The sequence below is a fragment of the Hipposideros armiger genome, unplaced genomic scaffold (genome assembly GCF_001890085.2).
Source record: "Hipposideros armiger isolate ML-2016 unplaced genomic scaffold, ASM189008v1 scaffold_117, whole genome shotgun sequence".
Classification (NCBI taxonomy): domain Eukaryota; kingdom Metazoa; phylum Chordata; class Mammalia; order Chiroptera; family Hipposideridae; genus Hipposideros; species Hipposideros armiger.
Window position 1 is genome coordinate 1,996,076 of NW_017731467.1, and position 17,046 is coordinate 2,013,121.

The 17,046-nt window shown below is 39.9% G+C and overlaps 1 protein-coding gene across 1 annotated transcript in view; it reads right to left on the minus strand.

The window, feature by feature from the left end:
• Positions 1-828: 828 nt before the first annotated feature.
• Positions 829-17,046, minus strand: part of SUB1 (SUB1 regulator of transcription) — a 30,144-nt gene continuing 13,926 nt past the window's right edge. The window contains exon 3 of the mRNA XM_019647901.1: positions 829-966. Coding sequence (XP_019503446.1) covers positions 847-966 — 120 coding nt within the window. The 3' untranslated portion in view covers positions 829-846. The remainder of the gene's footprint in view (positions 967-17,046) is intronic.

Genomic DNA, 17,046 nt, shown 5'->3' on the forward strand with positions numbered 1-17,046 from the left:
TATTTCTCAGAAAACTACTGGGAGGCCATGAAATTGAGAAAAAGGTGGAGAATGTATTCAGACAACACCTAGGCAAGGCTTTAAAAAAGCTACCCAAATTGTTCTAGCAAATATTTGCAGGAACAAGAAAAGAAATCTGGCATTGGCCACAATGGAATAACTTGAATGACCAATCTAGAAGAAGCCAGAACAAGAAAATGTTAAAGGGTATGAAAACAGAGGTTAAGTTCAATAAGCCTAAAAACTGCATGAACAAGTGGTACATTTCAAAACGACATGCAGGCAGAAGAGAAGGAGGCATTTTTTCATTAGCTAAGGATCAACCTGAAGCATCCTTATATACGAATATATGTTGGTGCACAAATGATCTCTAGCTATTTAGTGAATGAATCAAGTATGCTTCTACGATGCTGACAGGCTTGGGACTACATGAAGCACAGATGGAGAAGACAAAAAGCCCACTTAGAGGATACCATCCTAAAGAATATTCAAAATGAAACACTTGTAAACCAAGATTTTCCATTCTTGATTTTACAACTTCCCAGGATGGTGCCTACTCTACTTAAGAATGTCAATTTTATTTTTCTTTTTAAGTTACAGTCAAGTAAATGAGCAGCCAACTGCAGTGATATTAGGGGTATTATTTTTTCTGGGTCTTATTCCAACAGCTAAATTTAAGACAATTAAAGTAAGTTATGCATCATGTCCAAAAAAACTACAGAAAACAGTCAATCAACTGAATGAGAATCTTCCCAAAGCACTACAAATATTATTTCAATTTTAAACAAGATAGGTTACTTTGATAATTTTTAATTTAGTCCCAATATTAGGACCAAATTCAGGAAATTAAATCTCACCTTTTCTTCCTGGTTTCATTTCACCTTCTGGATCCATCCAATATTCTCTAATATCAATTAGGACTTTCCCTTTAAAGTCTCGAACGCTGACATACCTCATTTTACCAATCTGCAAAAGAAACAAAACATGAAAAGGTATTCATTTCAACAGTCATGTTCATATTTACATTCACAACTTACTGCACANTTTTACTGAAAAGCAAATTTGCAGTTGACTAGGTGGAACAAAATAAAGAGTCATCAGGCGTCCAGTACATGGCTAAGTATACCAAGGAATAACCAGGCTGCAAAACCTTCCCAGGTAAACCAACGAGTGGCAATGTACACCTTAGTATTTGCATTTTTCCATTTGGATCAGGTAGACACCTGGTCCCAGAGGTCCTCAGAAGATTTGACATGCTCTGGCTAATTCATATTCCAGAAGCACTCACACAGGAAGGCATTCTACTTGTTAATAAAACCCATTCAATGAAGAACTTAACCTTCATTTTCAGGTTTGTGAAACTGGGATGACACACAGGGCACATTTCTTATTTTTATTTCAACATTTAAAATATTCACAGATAGAGCATTATGTTCATTGACATCTCCATGGAAGATGTACCAAACAAAGCATACAGGAATTCCACAATTACAGAATTACATTCTTGACTATGTGAATGTTTACCCCTAGAGTTTATATCTGGAAAAACACCACTTTAAAAAAAAACACACATACACAAAAAATTTTGGAGTGTTTCACTGGATTAAGTTCCATAAAAAGTGAATAGTAAATATCAGGAAAGGTACTTAAAAAGATTAGCCAGCACTTCAATATTTCAAACTTATATAGTGCTCTTCTCACATACCTCTGTCGGGAACAATTCTCAATTCTTTTTCTTTTCTCTTCAGTAGCCAAGACAAAGATGTACACAGTTTTTATTTTCATAAGATTTTTTTCCCCAAAAAACATTACATCGAATAAGTTGATCATCACAGGATCTTGACTAGCTAATGAGGTAGGATTATTCTTCAAAAGTTCTTAAGCATTTATGAAGCAAAACAAAAGAGAATAATCAAATTATAGTTTTTCTTTTTTAGTGGTTGTTCTTTTAATAAAATGCCAAGAGCACTGGAAATTGGTCAAATGCTGCCTGTACTTTGAAAGACAAAGAATGAATAAAACCCCATTAGAAAAGCCCTGCTGGAGTACATTCAAGGCTGGCATTAATTAAATTCATTTTGGCATTACAAGGGAGGAAAGGGCTGACCCAAAATGCCAAGCTTTCTGAAGAAATCTTACCAAGAAGATAAAGCTTAAACAGATAACAAAAGTACCCTATCTTTTTTCTTTTCAGTACAAGTTAATTTGGTTCTGATTTTAACCCAGTTCTCATCCTTTCCTACACACAAAAAGATTAATAATTTCTATATATTGCATATCCAGTAATGTGTTTAGATGAATTTAGCAGTCAACTTACCAAATTCTGCCAGAGAAACACTCCTTATATGAAGGTTTAATGACATAAGCTAAACAGCTAGAAAATGCCTAGGTAATAGATTTCAGCACCATCTCTGTATTAGCAGATTGTTTCAAAATGCATACACCCCTTAAAATTCATATAAACCTAAGAAATTTAACCATTATCCCCTCTCCATCTACAACAAAATCAAAGTTCTGTTTCTAACTACCCTTTCTGTATAGATAAGGAATACTTTACAAATCTCCCCAAATAGGACACACATGTTTCCAAAAGGGGGGTGCGGGGGGGGGTTATTAATCAAGTATAATTTGTCTAAAATATGTTATTTTGAACCCTTTGGTACCTATTATTTGATGAAGGCTAAAAATAACAGAAGAGAATTTATTTCCCCAATTATGCACCTAATAGGGTTACTGCTAAAAACACTTAAAATAATCAAAACCTTAAAACACAATAGCTGCCAGAGAAACTGATAACTGTATGTGGCCTAGCAGATGGTTTCAGAACCAAGTCTTTGACAATTCTACCATAAAATGCTCTAGACATAATCAAACTTGGAATATAATAGTGCAACTCTCTGATGTGGCAGTAACCGTTAAGATCAGCTACCAAAAATAATTTGTCACCAAGATTTTTTACCTTTACGTCTTTAAACCTTTTTACTATTCTATCTAGAATTGTGTCCTATCAATGTGAAAATATCATGTGTTACCATTTAGTTTGAAGAGAATTCCTTTGTCTTCACTGTCTTCTTGAACTTCAGTGATAGCTCCCTCACAAATATTCTTTCCCTAAGGCACACCACGCCCTACTTATTGCTGCAAAGCCCCTGAAGTCTGTGCCTCGATCTATGTCTGCTTTGTCATCATGGTTCAATGAAAATCATTTCAGAGTACCTGCTAAAACTTAGTAACATTTAAGTCCAGTAGATAAACTGCACAAGAACCAAGTCTACTGAAGTAGAGGCCAAAAAAGTATATGCTCTTTCCCCTAAAAGCTGACCACATTACCTATGACAGTAAAGCTCAGTGATATCTCTAGCTATATATAATCCATACTCAATGTTATAAAATAAATGTTAGGCCAGTAAGCTTTCACAATTTTTATTAAATCCTAGTCTAATTTAACAATATCTGATTTCATAGACATCATCCTATGGTGAACATGTTTAATAAGTGAAAGCAAATCAGACATAAGTCATTATTTTCTGTAGACCAAGCAATAACTACACAGAACACTACAGGTAATGACATACACTTACTTGCTCAGAGTTTTCATACAAGCCATGTTGTTGATCAAACTATATCTCCTAATATTTAATACAGTAGAATTAGTGATTGTAGTCCTCATAGTGTTTTAATTACAAGTACCTTATTGAGATATCTAACATTTCGACAGTCGCACCGACTTTCCAGATTAGCGTAATATACTCAAGAAAAAGAGCAAAAAGTGAAATGAAAGCTGAACATGACAAGTTATTAAAGGAAAATGAAGTAAAGATAAAAATGGGAAAGTAAAAAATATCACTAGGGTAGAAAAATCAAAGTCTAAACATTTGGTTGGAAGAAAACAGATCAACCATGGATTTCACAAATCAAAAGTTTATAAATGCAATACAATACAAATCCTTTTAAATGTAAAAGCCAAGTAGAAATTAAGTGTCTATAAACGGATAACTTTTGGCCTTGAATAGTATCAACTCTTTTGATCAAAGAAGGCCACAACAGTTAAGATTGTAGTACTTGATTTTATTTTACACTAGGCGGTGGNTTCTGGCCAGTGGCAAAATCCAACCAGTGAAATCAACACAGATGTTCTTAAGAGTTTAGCCTTGATGAAAGGGTTCAGCAGCCACCTAACCCCAGTATGCTACCATGGGCTGGGGGTGCAAATGTGGACAACTGCCCTTTCTGTTGCTGCCTGGAAGTGTGATAAGATGGTTTTAAGAAACTCTAAACAAGATTCACTGGGCCAGAGGCTAATCCTAGCTTATGATCCCAGTGAAAATCAGGGTGAGGGTTACTTCAAATGAGTCCATTGCTAAATCAGAAACCAAGAGAATTTTGCCATTGTCCAAGATCTATACTGTTACATGAAAAGAGTGTCCTTGGCTTCATGCAAGAAAGAATTCACTGAGCTGCCAACAGGTAGCAGGATGGCTCAGCTAAAAAAAAAAAAAAAAAAAAAAAAGAAAGAATTCAAACATGAGCCAATACAGAGTTTAAAGTGAAAGTTTACTTAGCAGAGAGTAAATAAGAAAGGCCACCCAAAGACTGGGTGGCGGTCTCTAATCGCTAGTGGGAGAGACCCCCTCCATCCACCAGGCTAGGGTTTCTGTTTCTTGTTTCCATGAAAACTTGGTGTGGGGAACTTCTACAAGTACAATAGGGGCAGGTACGCCTTTAACTTTTGTAAGGTACAGTCTGTGGCTAGTATGTAATCGGTTTAATTACAGGAATGGCCATAATGGGATCTCTTTGCCCAATAGGCTTCGGAGGGTCTGTTCTGTGATTAACATCTGCCCAAGTTCTGTGTCTGGCAGCACGCAGGCAGCAGGCTTGGAATTCAACTTCCTAAGTTTTTTTCATTGTAAAAATGGTCCTCATGCCCCTTGCCTATGTTAATACCATAGGACACAGTGACGTAAGTATGGCCTCAGGTTTGGGAATCAACCAGATGTGGACTCCCAATTCTGCCTCTGCCACTTACTGTGTTGCTATGATCAAGTCACCTCCTCTCTGAAAACCTCAATTTCCATCTGTAAAATGTTAGTATGAAGAGTGCCTTCACATGGAATGATATTAAATGGGAAAATAAATTAATCCACTGGGTAGTTGATAGTAAGGGATGGTTTACATAAACTTACAGCACAGTGCTTCTGCCTTTCCTAAAATAAAACATTTTCTTTAGCCCAAATTCTTTTCAATACTTATACAGGAGAGTTGTAAGTATTTGAGGTTTTTCCCCACCTTGGAGATTGCTAGCATTGAAAAGGTAGCAAAACTCAGACTTTGGTGCATTTTTAAATTTNCCGGCAACAGCGTAGGCTGCAGTGAGGCTGGCCAACAGTGGGCATGAGCTGCTGTGAGCCGCCATGAGCAGCCGTCCAATGGCCGGCGAGCGACTGCCTCACCCGGGGAAGAGCGCAATGATAATAACCAACATGGGCCAGTGAAGTGACATCCTCTACAACTAGGCTGAAGAACAAAAAGACAGCAACTTGTCTGTTCCCCTTCCCCAATTCCCCAATAAAAAAAAAATCTAAAAAAATAAAATAAAAGAATCTTTAGTAAAACAGTACAACCATCATGGAAAACAGTATGAAGGTTACTCAAAAAATTGAAAATAGGACATATGATCCAGCAGCTCCACTTCTGGGTATGTATCTAAAAGACATGAAAGCAGGGTCTTGAAGAGATATTTATTTGCACACTCATATTCATAGCAGCATTGCTCACAAATAGCCGAGAGATGGGAGCAACCCAAGTGTGTACGGTCATATAAATAAAGAAAATGTGGTATATACATCCAATGGAGTATTACTCGGCATTACAAGGGAAGGAAATCCTGTCACATGCTACAACTTAAGTGAGCCTGAAGACATTATGCTGAAAGAAGCCAGTCACAAAAGATACGTCATTATGATTCCACTTATATAAGGTGCCTAGAGTAGTCAAATTCACAGAGACAGAAAGTAGAAGGGTGGTTACCAGGGGCTGGGAGGAGAGGAAAAAGGGGAGCTGTTATGTTTCACAACTGTTTAACAGTTTTGCAACATGAAAAGGTCTGGAGATCTGTTTCACAACAGTGTGAACATAACACTACTGTACGCTTATAAATGGTTATNTTTTTTTTAAAGCCTAAATCCCAAATTTCAAATAATTCCAAGGCATGCTGTACCTCTTTTCATGGCACTTATAATACGAAGTGGTAAAACACTAAATCAAAATATCTTTAGCGCTCTCTCCTAAGAGACTGAGTCATATTAATTTTTGTATGCCCTAAAGGGCCCAATATACACAACACAACAGTCTGTAAATGTTTGAGAAAAGGGGAAAAAAAGACTTCATTTTCTCCTCAAAAAAATCATAAATAATCTTTAGACTAAACTTGTATCAGCACTGGCATTGAATGTGTTCCACAACAGGATGTCAAGGTTAAAAGAAGTGGGCCATCCCAATCCTGGCCACTAAATTCGAAAATCCCAAACTATGCCCAACCCCAGCCATGTTGATTTTAACTGGTAATTTCTTGACGCGAAGAGTTAAATTTGGAGGGCAGCAGCAAAGTTCATAAACACGTTTTATACATTATTCCTGTTACTGCTCCACTTTACAACCTAATCTCCAAATCAATTTAGTTGTTTTATATGCTACCTGCTAATAATGCCAAGAAACATTTTTTAAAGGTAATTAAATTGTACATAACCTATTTTTCACTTTGAAATGGTCAAGCACAGCTATACCGTCTGTTAATAAAAGCTGCCTGGGTGCCTACGATCATTTCAAAAAAACACCTCCTTTTTAACCCAAAAGCCCATGCAACAAGAAAACAAGGTAATGGTAACTAAATGCTGACTCTGAACTTTTGACAAAATACGTTGTTGTTTTTTTCTAAATGGGCCTTACTGTTGCAAAAAAAAAAAAAAAAGGCACGCTCGTAATTCAGACAAATGATGCCAAAATCGCTAGAGTACAGTATATACAAAACGCAACTAAAAAAGCGAATCTTTGATGATGGCGTGGGGGAGTATTAGAAAAGACGAGGTGAAAATAAATAGGATTAAAGGGCACGTGAATTCGGTACAACACGGGGGGTTTAATAAGCACCAAGACCGGGGAAGAGGGTCGTGCAGTGCCAGGAAGCCTGCTAGAACCCAGGGGCTGGAAACGGTCAGGACTGGGGTGGGGGGGGACAGGTTGGTCCGAGGGGGCGTGGGAGGTGGCGAAGAGCGGAGGAGACCGTGTGGGAAGAGGAGGGACTAGCAGCAAGCGCCATTTTCTTCTCTCGAAGCATTCGCTACCCCCAGCAAACCAGCCGTCCGCCGCCCCCAGCCCCNGTCCTCCACAACTAGACTGAAGAACAAAACGACAGCAACTTGTCTGTTCCCCTTCCCCCCAATTCCCCAGCACTGTTCCCATCCCAATTCCCCAATAAAAATCTTAAAAAATATATATATATATGTATATATTATATATATATTCCTCAAACCTGACCACCAGGAGAAAACTTTTGATCCTCGATCAAGGCTGAAATCTTCGAATACCTGAAAAATCTTCAGATTTTTGCTATATACCTTTCTCACTACCCCTTTCATCCTTTTAACACTCAAGTGTGAACAAATGAAAATGTCTTTTCTCATTTCCATCTTCCAAAGCCTAAGAGTGAATAGAGGAAACAAAGCTCAAGCCTCAAAAACAATGAATGAGAAGCTCAGGACTGACTCTTGCCCCAAGCACGCAGATGCTCAAACATGCCAAGTTCAGCTGTAGAAGGGTAAAGTGGTCTCAGAACCACAATGATCAAATTCTTGTTTAAAATGGAGTCAAGTAGGGATAAACTTTTCCTTTAAAATTACTCACTGTTCTGGTAGCACTCAGGAAGAAGTCACCAGAAAACAAAAGTGGGAAGTGACTGAAACTAGCTTACACCAAAGGTCAATTTAAACGTGCACTGAGCGCAGCCAATCTGCACTGTCACTTAGATGTTGCAGTTTGTCACACGCCCTGCCCCTGGAGCCAACATCCTTCCACAGCCACCACCCATTTCTCTTTATCCTTCACAACCAAGCTACCGAGTCTCCACTCCTCATTCAACTAGCCTCTGCCTTTCCCGTCCTTGTCAACATCACCAATGACCTACGAATTACCAAAGTTTCAGTAAAGTCAAGCTTGTAAAAATCAAGGAAAAACTGAACTGTGTGTCAGACTTAAGACTAGAGACATAACAATCAAATGGGTTGGAAGCTCTTCCTACAGACATTATTAGAACAACTGGCAACATCTGATTGGGTGAAGGAATCTACGCGACTTCTCTGTACCATTCTTACTTATTTGGAAAATAAAGCCAGAGTGGGAGCTATTAGAAGACTTGGGTTAATTGGGAAGAGGATCAAAGTGAAACTTCATATCACTTTCCAAGACACATGAGCAACTACACACACAATTTTTGTTAAGTTCTGATTTGGATGGTAGGAAAAGCACTTCATATACAGCATTTTTCTTACCAAGGAAGATTATACTGTTGAAATTGAGGATAAGTAATATTTTCTGGCAGTTAAAGAAGTGGCCTAAATCATTTCCAAGCTAAAGTTATCCAGCAGAAAGATAAACTACTTAAAACTATCAGGAATAAAAAATAATTAAAAGAAAAAAAAAANTATATATATATATATATATATATATATATATATATATATATATATATATATATATATATATCCCTAGCCTTTCCCCCATAATCAGCAACCCCGGAGGCAGCAGATGATAGTAGCTGAGACCTGACTAATAGTCACCCAGTCCTGACCTCTGGCAGTTAAAGATAAATCGTTCCCTAAGGTATGTTTCAGCTCCTGAGCCCTAAGGTAGAACAACCCCCTGGTTACTTTCCCGTGGGACCAGACAGAAAGAGACCAGACAGAGGGACACTGAAAAAGACCTCAGAGCTGTCCTCAAGACCTGAAGAAATGATTCATTACATCACCTCCCACCAATCAATCAGCTCCCAGCACAACCTTGAACCCCAACCCCTTGGTGTCTTGTGATTTTGCCCCATAGAATCTGTAATCTACACAGGGGGGGGGGGGGGGGTTCGGGCTTTTGGGCATTAGCTTCCCATTCTCCTGGGCAGCGCCATTCATAATAAAATAGCACTATTTCTCCACTGCAATTCTCAGTGCTTAGGGTTTGGCTCGTCTAGTGCAGGATGGATGAACTCTTTCTGTTCTATAACATCTTCATCTGGGTGGTGGTTGCACAAGTGTATAGATACAAAATTTCACTTAATATTTGAGCAATTTACAATATATCAGACACACTTCAGAAAGAAAGTTGAAAAAGTAAAAAATAAAAATATTAAAATTAAACTGTAAAAAGATGAAATGAACTCAATAACCACTGTTGCAGCATAGTAGCTTGCTAGCCTGAAATTTGCACACCCAAAGGCAGTTAGGGATGCTCCCCAACCCAACACTATGGCCAACCAACCAAGTTCCTTTGGGGCCAACAGTGCCCTGAGGCATTGTGGGGCAGTGTCTGTTTGGACTGAGCTCATACACAGGGGTCACTAAAGGCTGCCTTAGCCCTGGAAGTCATGGATGTGGTTTTCCTTCAAAATCTGGGTGCCGCCTGAAGAAGAACAGGGTTCAGAGCACTGGTTGGAGTCATTTGACTCACAATTTCTTTTTCTCCTCCAAGATAAAAAGAGCTACAACTCCATTTACTCAAGTGCAGGAAACTGCCCAAAGGTCCTTTTCCATTGTATTCACTCATTCAATAAATATATATTGAGCACCAGCTATACCCTAGCATTGCTCTAAGTGCTGAGAATTCAGAAATGAACAAGACTGACAGGGTCACTGTAAACTCATGGAGCAAAATATAAGCAAAGTAAAGAATAAATAGAGGGCCGGCCGAGTGGCTCAGTTGGTTAAGAGCTTGCTCAAGAGTTTGAGCTCTGAGCAACAGCGGTTCGATTCCTGGCCCGAGCTGAGCTGCCACCGAGCTGGCAGGATGGCTCAGCTAAAAAAACAACAACAAAAAAAAAACAAACAATAAATAGAGATGGTGATTTCAGATAAGTGCTATAAAAAATAAAGGAAAGACAGAGTGATACCATAGAAACTGTTGGGTTGAGATTAATTTAGATGTGAAAGGAATGAAATGAGCATATTTAGACAGGGACCTGAATGAAAAGAGACAGCCAAGCAGAGTAAGTAGCAAGTGCAAAGGCCTTAAGTCTGAAGAACAGAGACCCATCCAATGTAGAACCCCCTTGGAGACCAGGGGGTGCACACAGGTGGGGCCCATACTTCAGCTCCCCAGGCTCAGTGCCAAGGCTGTCCAAGCTCTAAGAAGTGCTGGCTCTGCAAAGCTACAGAAGCCCAGTTCTGGCCTTTTCCCAAGATCCAAGACAACAACACTGCCTCGTCCTCCTCACCCATCACTACTACTAATCAGCGCCAAGGAATCCCACAGCTTCCCTCCAACGATGTCTGTGCCCAGAGAAATGGATCTGAAAGCCGGGGGTGGATGCGGGGTGTTTTTCTGAGATCACCATACATGAACTAGTGCAAGTCTATATAATTATCAAATGAAAGCTTCAACCACAAATACTATAAAATTCCACGGAGAGCTGGACCTCTGGGTTGGAATAGGGAATACTTCAAAGAGGAAGACAACCTTAATCTTGACCTAGGGAGATGCGAGAGAACATTTGGAGTGGTAGGAGAGGAAGCCTGCGCTAGATAGGACCACAAAGGCACATTGAGAGGCTATGAGTGGTCTATCCTATGGGTGTAGAGAGTTGGCACAGAGGAAGAGTGGGGCATTCGTCTGGAAAAGTAAGATAAAGCCAGGTAATAAAGGGCCCTAAATGAGAGCCAAAGCGTTTGAACTTTATCCCATGAGAGAAAGAAGAGAGTGGAGTGTAGGTTTTTGAGCTAGGACAGTGAAATGTGTTAGGGATGTCCAGGGTGATATGAAGATTGGGTCAAAGAAAGAAGGTAGAGCTGAAAGCTGGGAACACCTTAGAAGAGGTTGGTCTAATTGCCAAGGCAAGAAGTGATCAATTCCTACAATATCAAAATGACTGTCATGTGGACTTGGCCCCAGCTGAGCTCTCTGTGCATATCTGGATCCAACAGAAGGAGCACTAGGAGTAATAAAGAAGAGAGATCTGTTCGAAACTTAAACTCACTGGGTACAAGCAACTCTGCTTTGAGACCCATTCGCCCACGTTGAATGCAAAGGGGAGAGAGCCAACCTTCCTACTTGGTCACTGATTACGGTACAACTGTGGAATTGTGTAGGCTCAACGCACCTACCAAAAACAAACTCCTAAGCTTCAATGTGCAGCAAGAGAGGAGGCCTTACCCAGGAGAGGGAGGAGACCACAAACCCCAGCAGAGCAACACTTGGTAGAAACAGCGCTCATCGGTGACCATCTGCCGCAGGTCAGTCTTGCTCCCTGCAGTAGGAGCTCTGAGAATGCATTCTCATGGCCGCCATAACAGAGAAAATATGTGGTGCAGAATCCCAAAATATGAGGAGGGACAACGGATGGAGGAATGATAAGGGAACTGGCAAAGTCGAAGCGGAATCCTGTAGAAGCTCAGAATTATAGGCCTGAGGTGCCATGGAAGACTTGGGGGGGACGGAGGGGGGGCGAGAAGTGGTGTAGAGGATGGGATGGAAAAAGGGGGGAATAGTTGAGCCCCCCTTTTATGGAGCAATTAGATCCTCGTTTCCCATCCACCCCACCCTCATAGGAGAAGGGAGTTATGTCTTCTCTGGAAAAATTGGAGGAGGGATGGTATGTGTGAAGGGGTTGAGGGGTAAATAGAATACAGAAGACTGAGTAAAAATCTGAACACTAATGTGAAAGCATTTTTACCCCTTTTAGCATGATTTGACTTTTAAAAGATTAAATTCACATAAAAATACAATGTAATTCCCCCAAAAAAATTTTGTGAAACTCTGAATCATAATGAAATAAAAATAACCAAAAAAATATACACTGACACAGCTGCTGTCTCAGTCCTCCTGCACACTTCTCTCTCTCTCTCTCCATATATATATATATATAGATATATATATATATCTATATATATATATATATATATATATCTCACACACACACACACACACACACACACACACACACACACACACACACACGCGCGCGCGCGCGCGCGCGCGCGTAAACCCCTAAAGAAATAATGGCAGGAAAGGCAAAAGTTTACCGTTTACCTCCATCTGCTTAGAATCTTTGCTGGGCCTCAGATTTAAACTGACACAAGACAGATAAACAGGAGAAAAACATACAAATGTATTCAGTATAAGTTTTATGTACACCTGAAACTAACATTAAAAAATAAATTGAATAAAAAAGAATTACCCAGCAAAAAAAAAAAAAAGTTTTATGTAACGCAGGCACCCTCATAAGGCAATGAAAACCCAGAGAAGTGGCAAAACCTAAATGCTTTTGAGGCTGAATGGGAGGTAGTTGTGGAAAAGGAACTAAATTATGTGGGGAGTTAAAGGAAAATAAGAGCTATTTGGTTAAGAGCTGGCTTGGGGTTAAGAGCTATTTGAACAAGGGCTATTTGTAAGGAATTTTTTCAGTCTCAACTTTTTGTGTTGGTGATAAGAATGTTACTTTCCTTCTGGTATAGGAAAGACATCTTCCATATGGGGGTTTTAGCTCCTGATTTTAGAGAGAAAAAGGGGAGCAGGGGCAGAGTGTCCTTGTACTTGCTGGGGTTTTTTAAGTGCCTTTAGCTTGAAAGTAATTTTGATGTCAATTTTGAGGCCTATTATGAGGTGACATATTCTGATCTCCTTTACAATCATTCAAGGTAAACCAAGCACACTTCAATGAGCATAGTGTCTTTGGCATCTCATCCCTTGTCCCTTTAACAAAAGGTGTCATTAAGTTTCTGTGTCACTGAGGGAACTGGGCGTCTACCTGTGGTAGGTTTGGGTTTCGTTTCTCTGAGCTTCTGAGGTGGAGAACTGTTAAGGAAGTATACATTTTAGAAACAGGGAGGTGTGATGCTTTGCATGCAAATTAATTGGCTCATTTTTCTTGGGTGGGGATACTTGGTGAAACTATTAGCAAATCCTGGATCATCAGTGATTTTCACTTTTTAGAAAAATAAATATAATTCAAAATATCAACAAAAGTAAAGTTTTACGTTTGAGTGAAAGAGGAAGGAAAAATTGTATTTACAGCAAAACAGTACTGCAGTTGCTTTTAAATAGGAGTCGTGTTTAAAGGAGAAAGGAGGCGTAATTCACATGCATTTGTACAGGATCCGGTAGGGAATTGCTCCTTTTATAGGAAAATTTCTAGAAGGAACCTTTGGATGCGAAAGGACCCCACACCTGACTCCAGGCCTTGGTCTGAAAGAAATGGATGATACAAAAAGGGAGCTAAATAAATGAATTGAATTTGAAGTATGCATAGCTAGACCAGAAAGGGAGGTGGTTTGGGGAACTGGGAAACGAGAAAGTGAGGGAAACAGCTCAGTAACTAGGAAGGACCAAAGCTTGAGGAAGAGACAGCTAGTGAGAAATGCCTGGAGTCCTGGTGATGTAGGATCCTGGTGTCTGGTGCCTGGAGATAGTGGTCTCACGGACTCGAAGAATGAGAAACGGGGACTCAGAAGGAGAGGTAGAGCAGCAAAGATTTTTATTGGAGCAAAAGTACAGCTAGCTCTCTTACGAGAGGGGGAACCCGGAACTGGGAGGCCCACCTGGCTAAGACAAAAGTCTCTTATTTTTATCCTTTTTCTTGCATGCTTGGGGAAGGGAGCTGGTGCCTTCTGATGAGTTCTGTCTATCAGATTTGGTCCGTTGTGCAGCCTAAAGGGATTTACAAGATAACAGATTTACCCCTCCCCCCTGAGCAATTGTATTTTTGCCCTGGAATGAATGAGTCAGTCCAGAGTTCAGGACCACCTGGAGTTTCAGGATATGGCTGCCTTTGTTTATTCTACCAGGGACTTCCCTGTCTACCTAATAACATGCTAGCTAACCTGTCTTACTGCAGAGTTGGGGGGACTTTTAAGTGGTTACCTGACAGGCATTTTGTTGTGAACACCCTCCATTACTCATTTCTTCTAAAACTTCAGAGAAAGATTTATTCAAGCAGCTGGATGTTATTTTGAAATGTTACCCATTGTGGTTCCTGTTCCCAGCAATTCCTACTTTCTCACCCTGACCCTTTCCCCTACTCCCCATTTCCTCAGCTATAGCATTCCACAAGCAGAAGGAAGTTATGGTAGAGCACAGGGGTCAGATTCTTGGCTTTTGACTTCTGAAATTCTAGAATTCCAGGAATAAATTATGGATGTAAAATAGTATATAATTGGTCAAATCCTGTTCTTTCAGCCCCCTAAACCACCCGTCTCCAGATAGACTAGAGAAAAGGTGAGTCGGAGAGAAATGAGATGAAACGTCTCTTCTGGGTCTAGGAGAAGTCAGCTCTGTTCCCATTCCCAGGCTAGCCCTGGGGGAAGATCCCTGGAGAATTTGGAGATCTGAGAGCAAAGCAAACCAAGTGCCTTGCTTTCCAGGTGGGCAAGCTCTCGGAGGTCCTTTGTACCCCGCAAGGGGTGGGTAGAGATGTCTGTGTGGCATGTGAGGATAGCAGGCCTAAGACAGCCTCACTGAATTCTAGGACTCTGCAGGTGCTGTAGGACATAGCAGAATGTCTTCCTCACTGGCCAAAGGTAGCACAGATGTGACCCTGACACCAGGGCCTTGCAGTCAGGGCAAGGAGATCTCACCAGCCATGATCTGAATAAAGTGGATGGAACAAAGGACATCTCAACAAATACCAGAATGAAGAAGGAAGTAGGACAAGAACCAGAAAAGGAAAGCTTTTTTTTTTTTTTTTNTGACACTAGAAAATATTATGCTGAGCAAAAGAAGCCAGACACAAAACAATATAAGCTGTATGGTTTCATTTATATGAGGTTCTAGAACAGGCAAAATAAATCTAGTTACAGAAATTAGATCAGTGGCAGGGAGTGGCTCTAAAGGTCGGCGTATGGTGAAGGGAACTAACTGATCAGAGAAAAGCCCATGACAGTTGCCCAAATACCTGCAAGTTTTTACCTCTACTGCAAACATTAAGTTAAAATTCCAAAGCAGCCCTTCATTCTACACAGGAGGAAAGTCTACGAAAGGAAAGGATACTCTCCTGCAAATTTTACATTTCCTTCTGCCCCTTAAGATAGCTTCTCACTGCACTCAATAAAACTCAAAACTCCTAAAATGGCCTCCCAACAAGAAGACCCTTCACCCTCCTTACCAACTAGATCTAGACTTGCAACCAGACTTTCTAGGCTCCAGCCCTTATAATTCCTGCACAATCCAAGCTCTTTCCCATTTCAAGTTATTTGCACAATTTCCTCTACTTTCAAAATGACTCCCTCTCCCATGACTGGCCTCTTCCTGTGTCGTAAGTGTCAAAGGCCACACTTCCTTTGATTCCCAGAGCACCTTCTCTATCATAATAATCTGCCATTTTACTTCTCAGCCCTTATAATTTTAATTATGTTTATCTATATAATTTTTATCCCCATAAATCCTATGAAACCACAGACCACATCTACTTAGTTCATCAGTGCATATCCAGAACTTAGGAAATACAGTAAGCATTCAACTTTTTATCCAAACAAACGATGGCCCTTTCATAATTCTTTCTTACATACAAACTGTAATTTATATTTTCTAACAAATTAACCTAGTCTGCGCCTACTTCCACTAAGGTACACAGAAGTCNCACTCACAGTCTTAAATTGAGAACTTAAAACCATCCACAAAAAACCATTTTTCAAAAACTTTATACTGCTGTTCACACAAACTGCAAATTTCAGAAGGTAAAGAAAGGCTTTACTCAACAGAGTATCTGCAAGCACTTTCCAGGAAGCCTTCAGCTACTGTAATATACTCGTACTGTCTAGCACTTAAACTACTTCTGGTTTTGATCAGAAATCACTTTCTGTTCAAAACCAATAAAACCTCCACCTATCTCTTACTTATTCTAAACCTACTCTTCATTCTTAATGACTCAAACTAGCTATGATTTTTGTGCTTAAAACACATCATCATGTAAAAGTTCCGGGTTTGGCTCTACTCCTTTCCCTACCAACCTGAGTCTTTTTTGATTGTAAAATAACCCCTTTTATTGGAATACCACATATGGCTGCGGTAGAATCACAGCTGTGCTGAAGACACAAGTACACATTTATGGCTTCCATCTTGCCTACATCTTCTTAGACTTTTTCTTGTCTCAGTTAAGTCATCTTATTCATTTTCCTTTAGTTTTTCATTCCCAAATAAGTTTCTTGTCCTGCTAGCATGCCCCCTACTTCCAGGACATGCCCCATGCTTTATGGCGAAAATAAAGTCACTTAGGTATGGGTACGTGCCTTCAAATCTCTCTTCTTTTTATGTACCCATATCATCAATTCTTAACATCTTTACCTTTCATATCCCATTTCTTGTATATGCATGTTTTCCCTTTCCACTGGTTTCTTATCCACCATTCCCAAACATGCTCATTCTCCTCTTTCTATAAAGCATTTTCCCTAACCTGCATTTTATAACTTTCTCCATGCTTCCTTCTTCCCTTTATTGCTAGACTTTGAAAGGAGAGAATTGTTTCCACTAATTAAAAGTTGGTAACAAGGTTTCAGACAACACCAGCACCAGAGCTGTGGTTGGAAGGAGGGGGAAATCTGGAGACACAGACTAATGCAGTTCCACCAAAATTTGAGTCTATTATAACCTAAAACTTACTGTGCATTTTGCATACTATCCCTCAATATATCCGTATTCATTTTTTTTTTTAAGATTTTTATTGGGGAATTGGGGGAGGGGAACAGCACTGGGGAATTTGGGGAAGGGGAACAGACAAGTTGCTGTCCTTTTTTTGTTCTTCAGTCTAGTTGTGGAGGACATTGCTTCACTGGCCCAAGTTGGCACCATCATTGC